The 9,130-nt window shown below is 37.3% G+C and overlaps 1 protein-coding gene across 4 annotated transcripts in view; it reads right to left on the reverse strand.

The window, feature by feature from the left end:
• Window positions 1-9,089, reverse strand: part of LOC143287541 (uncharacterized) — a 74,957-nt gene extending 65,868 nt beyond the window's left edge. For all 4 annotated transcript variants that reach the window (XM_076595597.1, XM_076595596.1, XM_076595595.1 and 1 more), the window contains exon 1: window positions 8,968-9,089. In XM_076595597.1, coding sequence (XP_076451712.1) covers window positions 8,968-9,038 — 71 coding nt within the window. In that variant the 5' untranslated portion in view covers window positions 9,039-9,089. The remainder of the gene's footprint in view (window positions 1-8,967) is intronic.
• Window positions 9,090-9,130: the final 41 nt, after the last annotated feature.

Here is a 9,130-nt window from a genome sequence, read left to right on the forward strand (position 1 = left end):
GGTCTGTGTCTCTGTGTGTGTTTCCTTTTGTCTATTTGGTTGGTTGGCTGGTTGATTTGTTTTCCTTTTTTCATTTTGTTTTTAAAATAATATTTTCATGTTATAAGTGTCTCCTCTGATACTGATAAGCTAATTTCAGTGCAACGTTGCATACGAAAAGGATGCTAACACAAACAGATAAACATATGAACAAGCATGAAATGAAGGCACTTTCTAAATAAATGTGACAAAAGGATGTATCATAACAAACATCAAAACTTCATTCCGTCCTGTTTTAATGCTCCCTGCGCGAGTGTAAAATATCGTGAAACACCGTTTTCTATCACATTTATATAGAAAGTTGAATCTTTTCGATGTTATTTTCCCCCCAAACATCCCCCAGGAAAGATTCGGGTCAAGTCTTGGTATATATTTTTGTCTGACTTATACACCCTGCCTTCATTTTGTTGTCTGCTATTGATTCCGATGTTGAATTTAAGGTCGATGCATTGCAATGATCCATCTGACATGAAATACAATAAACATATGTCAGTTTCAGTATCATCACTGTCTTCGCTAATGCCACTGTCATTATCATGATTATTAATGTCGCCGTCCACTTCTTTCTCTTTCCCTACTCTTTCATTTTTGACTCACTTGTGTAAACAAAGTGAGTTTATGTTTTAACCCAGTGTTCGGTTGTCTGTGTGTGTGTGTGTGTGTGTGTGTGTGTGTATGTTTGTGTGTCCGTGGTAAACTTTAACATTGACATTTTCTCTGCAAATACCAAATTAGGCATAAAAATAGGAAAAATTCAGTTCTTCCCAGTCATCTTGTTTAAAACAATATTGCACATCTGGGATGGGCACACAAAAATAAAAAATGAAGCCTAATTATATGCAAACTGCATTTACTGTTATATTTATATTTTTTGTATTCTCTAAACTTGGCACTTTGATCTGATATTCTGACCCAACAACAAGAGCAGTCATTATTATCATTTTTTGTTCAAACAGGAACTTCTTTTGCTAAGCATGGAAGTTATATTTATTTTGCAAACGTTTTGGTGCAGATAGTAAAGAAGGGAAATTACTCTGTAATTAATGCTAGGGGACTTAATTTGTTTTAAACTGATCTTTCTCATTTTAAACATTACATTTTGAAATTATACTCAATACATAAAAAGCTTAGATTTTTTTAAAAGTGTATCACAAGTGAGTCTTGAAGGCCTTGCCTCTCTTGTTCTTTAAGATTTGCACTGGGAAAACACAAGAAACCAACCCCAATGACCACAGAAATATTTTTGATAAAAATAAGGGGGGCTTCCCAATATATGAGAAAGTGTGATGGTGACCCCCATGGTTTCTTGCAATTGAGAGAAAGCATGGGAAGGGAATGACCACACTTTCTTGCAATCCAACGCTTTCTGGTAAAGTGAGAGAAATTTATCTCAAAGTTGTGATAAAGCGTGGGCTAGCAAAATCTATCCAAAGGATGATACTAGAAATTTGTGTTTCACTCTGTCTGAAACTGACTTAGCCATTTTTTTTTATGCTAATGCCGTTTGAAACCTTTGATTGTGTGCATAATTAACAAGTCTGACTGATCCACGTCAGAAAACCCCAATGCAGTTTTAAAGATATGGCAATGATGCATGGTGCATCCTTAAAATGAACCCATATTCTGCCCCTTTGTGTAACTGGTGTGTGAGTGTGTGCATCAGTAGGAGGCACATAATGTGTGTGCATGCACATACATGCAGTGCTGATGACAATTAAGGTTGGGTTTCTGTTGTTTGTTTTTAAACTAATTCAGATGAGACGATAAACCGAGGTCCCGTGTGCAGCATGCACTTAGCGCACATAAAAGAACCCACAGCAACAAAAGGGTTGTTCCTGGCAAAATTCTGTAGAAAAATCCACTTCGATAGGAAAAAAAACAAATAAAACTGCACGCAGGAAAAAAATACAAAAAAATGGGTGGCGCTGTAGTATAGCGACGCGCTCTCCCTGGGGAGAGCAGCCCGAATTTCACACAGAGAAATCTGTTGTGATAAAAAGAAATACAAATACAAATAATTTACAAGGTCAGAGTGATTAGAACTTCGCAAAACCAAAAGTTCCTAGCACATGACAATGCAGAGTACAAAAAGTAATAAGAAAAACATACATTAAATACACTGGTAGCAACACTTTGGTAGTTTCTGATCATATTATTGTGTCAAAATTTTCACTTATGTATTAGTGAATATTAGATCTTGTATAGAAATAAAAATATGTGCAGTGGCATTAAGTGTTCTGTAATCAGATGAGAGGTTCTCCTCTGTTTCTGGTAATCATGTGACCCAGTACTGGGAGGAATGGGGAAGTTGAAGTAGTACCTCTAGAGGGTGGGCTATCACACTCTCTGGAGTGCCAGTGGGTTTGACACTGGGCTGATTTTGATCCAGACATTTCTTTGTTGGGGATGGTGTGTGCGTGTGTGCGTGTGTGTGTGTGTGTGTGTGTGTGTATGAATTTGGGGAGGAAGCTTGTCATTTGCAAACTTGTGAAAATCACACTGATGTTGTCTGACAATGTTGGACAGTGGCTGAGTGTACAGACTAAATAATACGGAACCAAGAACTGAACCCTGGTGAACACTATATCGAACAGGAAGAGGTCAGCTGAGTGCAACTGAATAGGTAAGATTTGAACCAATCGAGAGCTGTGCCAGAATTTCCAAATGTATGGTGAAGACGGTTGAGAAGAATATATCATAATCTATGGTGTCAAAGGCTGCTGACAGATCAAGCAGACACAGAACTGAGGCATCTCTGTTGTCGGCACAGGATAATAATGTGTTGGGTTTGTGTAAGAAGGTTGTCTCTTTACTGTGATTCTGTCTCAAGGAGGTCACTGGATGAAAAATAACTGAGGACTTGACGAATAACAACTCTTTTGACAGAAAGAGTCTATTCAACACAGCCATTTCACCCACTCTAGGAAGACTTGTCAGGCATGGCCAGAGGGCAAAACTGATGCAGAAGTGAAGCTACCCTAGAAGAAAACAGTAAAGAAGATGATACCATCATATACACAGATGGCTCAGTCACCAAAAACCAATCCGGCTGGGGATTCACTGGGAATCAAAATGGAAAAACAATTACTGAATTAGGGAAGAGAATGCTGCCTACAAAGTCACAACTTCAAGCCTAACAATGGATGTTGAAGCTGTGACTCATGCTCTCCAGTGGCTGTCATCTATCCATAGGCCCGGAGCCCAATATGCCATGATTCTAATCGAATAGACTAAATAAACCTCATACAAAAACTTCAAAGTGGAATGGGAAGCCCAGAGTGGCATGAGGAAATGCTCAACTTACAGATTTAAGAACTCACATAGTCATATTGGGTAACTGCCCAGGACATGCAGGAGTTAAAGGAAATGAGCGATTTGACAGACTTGGTAACACAAGAACGAGTGGCCTACATCTAGGAAAATCAGAAATCCTCAGAAAAGTCAAAGAATACCAAAACGAACAGGCACAAGGCCATCACACCATCAATCACCTCAAAGAAAGAACGGTAGAGAGAAGGAGTGGCCTAAGTCAGCATGAAAGGTAGAGCACGATGCTTTGCAAATCAAACGAATACTGGTATCATTTCCAAACCAACATTGCGCAAATTTCTTCAAAACGGAACAGTCTCTCTGGGCTTTTCAAAATACAATAGACTAAGAAACATGCTAGACGCCACGTTCCTGGCATCAGAGATCTTTTCCCACCCCTCTTGCAGCCAATAAGTGGCAGCCTGTGTGTGTGTGTGTGTGTGTGTGGGCACGCATGCGTGTCTGTGTGCGCGCACGAGTGTGTAAATGTACACGTGACAGGACAGCTCTATGCATGTGTGTGTATGTGTGTGTGTAGAGGATGAGGTGTATGTGTATGCATGTCTGTATTGTGGGAGCAACGGAATATTGGAGTATGTGGGTGTGCATATAAATATCTGTGTAAGTGGGGGTGTGGGGGGGATGTGTGTATATATATATATATATATATATATATATGTGTGTGTGTGTGTGTGTGTGTGTGTGTGTGCTTGAATGAGTGAGTGTGTGTGTGTGTGTGTGCGTGTGTGTGTGTGTGCCGTGGAAGTTGCAATACATAGCCTAGGAATGAGTGTGTGTGTGTGTGCGTGGAGGAGGGTGAGGGGCGGGGGTGCAGGGTAATTTAGGAGATGGTGTGTGTGTGTGTGTGTGTGTGTGTGTGTGTGTGTGTCGGGGCTTGTGTACGTTTATGTGTATTTGTTTGTGCTTTCATATCTGTGAAAATGCATGTTTGTTGCATATCTGTTATGCATACATGTGTGTGTGTGAGTGTGTGTGTGTGTGTGTGTGTGTGTGGGGGGGGGCGCGCATGCATGTCTGTGTGCGCGCACGAGTGTGTAAATGTACACGTGACAGGACAGCTCTATGCATGTGTGTGTATGTGTGTGTGTAGAGGATGAGGTGTATGTGTATGCATGTCTGTATTGTGGGAGCAACGAAATATTGGAGCATGTGGGTGTGCATATAAATATCTGTATAAGTAGGGGGGGTGGGGGATGTGTGTATATATATATATGTGTGTGCTTGAATGAATGAGTGTGTGTGTGCGTGTGTGTGTGTGCCGTGGAAGTTGTGATACATAGCCTAGGAATGAGTGTGTGTGTGTGCGTGGGGGAGGGTGGGGGGCGGGGGTGCAGGGTAATTTAGGAGATGGTGTGTGTGTGTGTATGTCAAGGCTTGTGTGCATTTATGTGTGTTTGTGCTTTCATATCTGTGAACATGCATGTTTGTTGCATATCTGTTATGCATACATATGTGTGTGTGTGTGTGTGTGTGTGTGTGTGTGTGTGTGTGTTTGTGTGCAGGTGTGTCTGTATGTTTTACATTTATTTGCTTATTTGTTTATTTGTTATCATCATTATCTTTTTATTTTATCTTTTTATTCTTTATTATCATTATTATCTTTCTTTTTCTTTCCTTTTCCTATTCAAACATTCATTTACTTCTTTATTTGTTTTGTTTGTTTTATTTTTGTTTTTTCTAAAGGCCTGACTAAGTGCTTTGGGTTACACTGCTGGTCAAGCATCTGCTTGGCAGATGTGTAGCGTATATGGATTTGTCCAAACGCAGTGACGCTTCCTTGAGCTACAGATACTGATACTGACAGAAAGGGTAAATTTGAAATAGGTATCTTATTTTTAGGACTTTCTCAAGATCAGGTTTCTTGAGTACGGATGTAACTAGGGTATGTATAAGTAGTAGTAGTAGCATGAGCTAATTGTTTTGACTTCTCAGTCCTTTAACACCCCATTTTGTTAAAGAATTTCTTTGTGGTTTGCTTTGCATACATATTATAATTTCCTTTTATCATCACTGAAAATAAAATTTTACTCATCAAATCCTTTAAAACTTTGTTACATTTTGGGATCACCATCAAGCAGATTTTTTTAACTTAAGACTATGTAGTTTTAATGTTAGTGTTCAGACTGTTCCAGTACTTGATAACTTGAATAGTAAAAGTAAATTTATGGATGTTAGTATTCCAATGTCTTAAGTAAAGTTTTGCCTTAATATTCCTTGTTTTATCAGATGATCTCTTAACCCCTAGGCTGCCTGCATGACGAGATAACTTGTCATGGAAAGCATGTATGCTTCGCTGCCACAATGATGAGATAACGCGTCATCGAAATATTCTGACTTTTCCCTGGTTTGCATTCACTTTGTTGACAAAAATAGTGGTAGCTTTAGCCTGGGGAATCTCTCTAGATTCTATTCATAGCTAGAAACCCCATCTACGTCATGAAGCAGTCCTTTATAATTTATTTGAACGTTTTGGTTGGGTCAATGTCCCAGTGTTTGCCCGACTTCTCTCCTCTCTCGCTCAACAAAATGTCAGACTGACGCCGTGCTCAAGACATGCGATCGTGACGAACTAAATCAACCAAGATTTCTTTCTTTAGCTGAAGCTCAGAAAGAATTGAAGTGTAAATTCGAAGGAGAAGATAGTGATGAACATTTATAGGACGATCTGATAGAAAATAAAGGGAGCAATCAAGAGAGTGGCCAAGATGCGACTGTCAGTGAGTGATGCCAGCTGTACAGATGTTAGCAGTCGACAGAACATGACCGAATTAGCAGCAGAGCGATATTCTTGGCACGCAGCCAACGCGGTCTGATGAGAACTGAATCAAGTGACCGTGTGAGAGGGGTGAGGAGGGGGGGGTGGAGGCTGAGGGGGCGTGGCCTCACATCCATCTTATCACTTGGAGAACTCACAATGTATTGTGTATCTATCTCTTTTATATATATATATATATATATATATATATATAGTGGTTGTTCTAGTATGATTTTGTGTTTGGAGATATCCATTTGTCCAGAAAATATGATGTTTTTGTGCAAATTACCTGACTAATGTTTAGCAAGTTGAAAATGTGACAAAAAACAAAACACTGATTTCAAAACAACAGCATATCACTAAAAATGTATAAAATGGGAAAAGAATATATAAAATGGGAAGAGAATATCTTAAAAATTGGCGTCCAATATCACTGTTAAACGTAACTTATAAAATTGGCTCTACCTGCATCGCAAATAGAATGAAAACAGTCCTGGATAAACTTATTAATGAAGATCAAACGGGTTTTGTATCTGGCAGATATATAGGAGATAATCTAAGGCTTATTTATGATATAATCTATTACTTGAAGGAAAAAAATCTACCAGGACTATTAGTTTCAATAGACTTTGAAAAGGCTTTTGATTCAGTTAGTTGGAAATATATGCATAAAGTTTTAAAACATTTGGGTTTTGGTGAGGATATTCGTGGATGGGTAAAAGTGTTCTACACCAATATGAAATCCTCAATAATAGTTAACGGTAAAGTATCTACAAGTATACAGATTGAACGAGGCTGTAGACAGGGAGACCCACTCTCGCCCTATTTGTTTATTTTGTGCGCAGAGATAATGGCTTGCAAACTTCGTCAAAATACAAACATAAAAGGTATTAAGATATCAGAGGTAGAATTTAAGATTAGCCAGTTTGCTGATGATACGTCTTATTTTTTAGAGGGTGACAAAAAATCATATGGAGAACTGTTCAAAGAACTAGAAGATTTTGAAACAGTCTCAGGACTCAAATTAAATCACGAAAAAACATGCAATGTATGGCTGGGAAATAAGCGTAATTGTGATACAGGTTATTTATCAAATTTGAAAATGAATTGGAATCCACCACAGTTTAAAATCCTTGGGCTCTGGTTTACTAACGATTTAAGTAATATTATAACAGATTTAAATATAACTGATAAGTTCAATGAAACAAAAAAACTGTTTAACATGTGGATAAAAAGACCAATTACATGTCTAGGAAGAGTAGCTGTCCTTAAGTCAATTATCTTGTCAAAATTAATTTACTTATGGATTATGCTTCCAAACCCACCAGATAATAGTATTCAAGAATTGCAAAAAATGTGTTTTAATTTTGTATGGGATAAAAAGAAGGACAAAGTTAAAAGATCAGTGGCAGTGCACAGTGTACAAAACGGAGGTATAAATATTCCACATATTCCATCATTTGTAAAAGCTTTAAAACTCACATGGTTGAAAATCATTTATAAAAGCTTTAAAACTCACATGGTTGAAAAAATGCTACAATATGTCTTATCGTCCAAAATGGAAAATTATATTATCAAAAGAATGTCCAGAAGTTGAAATGTTACAAGAACATGGCCCAGTAGTTCTTACAGTTGGAAGACGTATAATAAACCCCTTTTGGAAAGATGTGTTTTGTAGCTACACAGAATTTTATGACAAAACTGATATACATGTTGAGCAAGATATCCTGATGGAACCTTTGTTTTTCAATAACAAATTTAAGATTGATGGTAAAGTCTTGTATTTTGAAGACTGGGTCAGAAAAGATGTTTATTATGTGAGAGACATTGTGAAAGGGAATGGACATTTTTTCAATATTCAAGAAATCCAAGATAAAATTGAAAATCGGGTCCCAATGTTAGAATTCTTCGGTTGTGTTAATTCAGTTAAAAGTTTTTTAAGAGAAAAAAACATAACATTTGAAAACAATGATCACAATGGAACCAGCTTTAATAAAGCATACACTGCAATGATAAAGGCCCCAAGAGGAACGAAATGTTTCTATGAAATAATAATTGGAAAACCAGAAAAGCCAAATGCCTGTAAAAAATGGGACTTGATTTTTGAAAACAACCTTGATTGGAAAAACATTTTTTTCAATACAAAAAAAATCCATGAAATAAGGTTGAAATGGTTCCAGATGAAAATTAATTACCATATTCTTGTGACAAATTCAGTTTTGATGAAGATGGGAATACTCCAACATGTGTAATTTTTGTAAGGAAGAAAGAGATACAATTCTGCATTATTTATGGGAATGTAACCATGTACAACATTTTTGGAAGGAGTTTGTGAGATATTTAAAAGAAAAGTGTTTACGTTGTGATAGACAACCTGAACGACACACTGGTGCTTTTTGGACATAACAAAATGAAAACTGATGAATGTTTCTATAGCTAAATTCTATATACACAAATGTAGAATCAACAAAGTAAAACCAACCTTACAGATGTTCAAAAAAGACCTTAAACAGGCATATGAAATAGACAAGTATGCCTTTAACATAACTGTGGAATATAACAAGTTTGTGGAAAAATGGGCACTTTATAACGGTTTGATACAAGATTAAGCTTTTCAATGCTACCTTGGAACTTTGACATTGAACATATATTTTGCTGTTATAGATTTGTCAGTACTTAGAACTTAATTATATGCCTACCCTATACTTTCTAATGCACAAAACATATAAATTCTGTATCTGTAAACCTTTGTCTGAATAAAAAATGTTGAAAAAAAAGCAGAAAAAAAGCAGTAATTCATCAGTTATTTTTGATATACTATACAAATTTTCAGTCATACTGACCTTAGTATTCTGTAGGCTAGAATAAGGGATACGGTTATTATGAAAATCAGGAATCCCAAAAGAAGGTCCATCTTTCTACTCTTCGTTTCCCTCTCGTTCTCACATGGAGGCGACAAAAGGGAAGTCTTGCTGCAGTGATCTCCCATCGCAAATACGCATGCGT

Source organism: Babylonia areolata, chromosome 11 (assembly GCF_041734735.1).
Source record: "Babylonia areolata isolate BAREFJ2019XMU chromosome 11, ASM4173473v1, whole genome shotgun sequence".
NCBI classification, from domain to species: domain Eukaryota; kingdom Metazoa; phylum Mollusca; class Gastropoda; order Neogastropoda; family Buccinidae; genus Babylonia; species Babylonia areolata.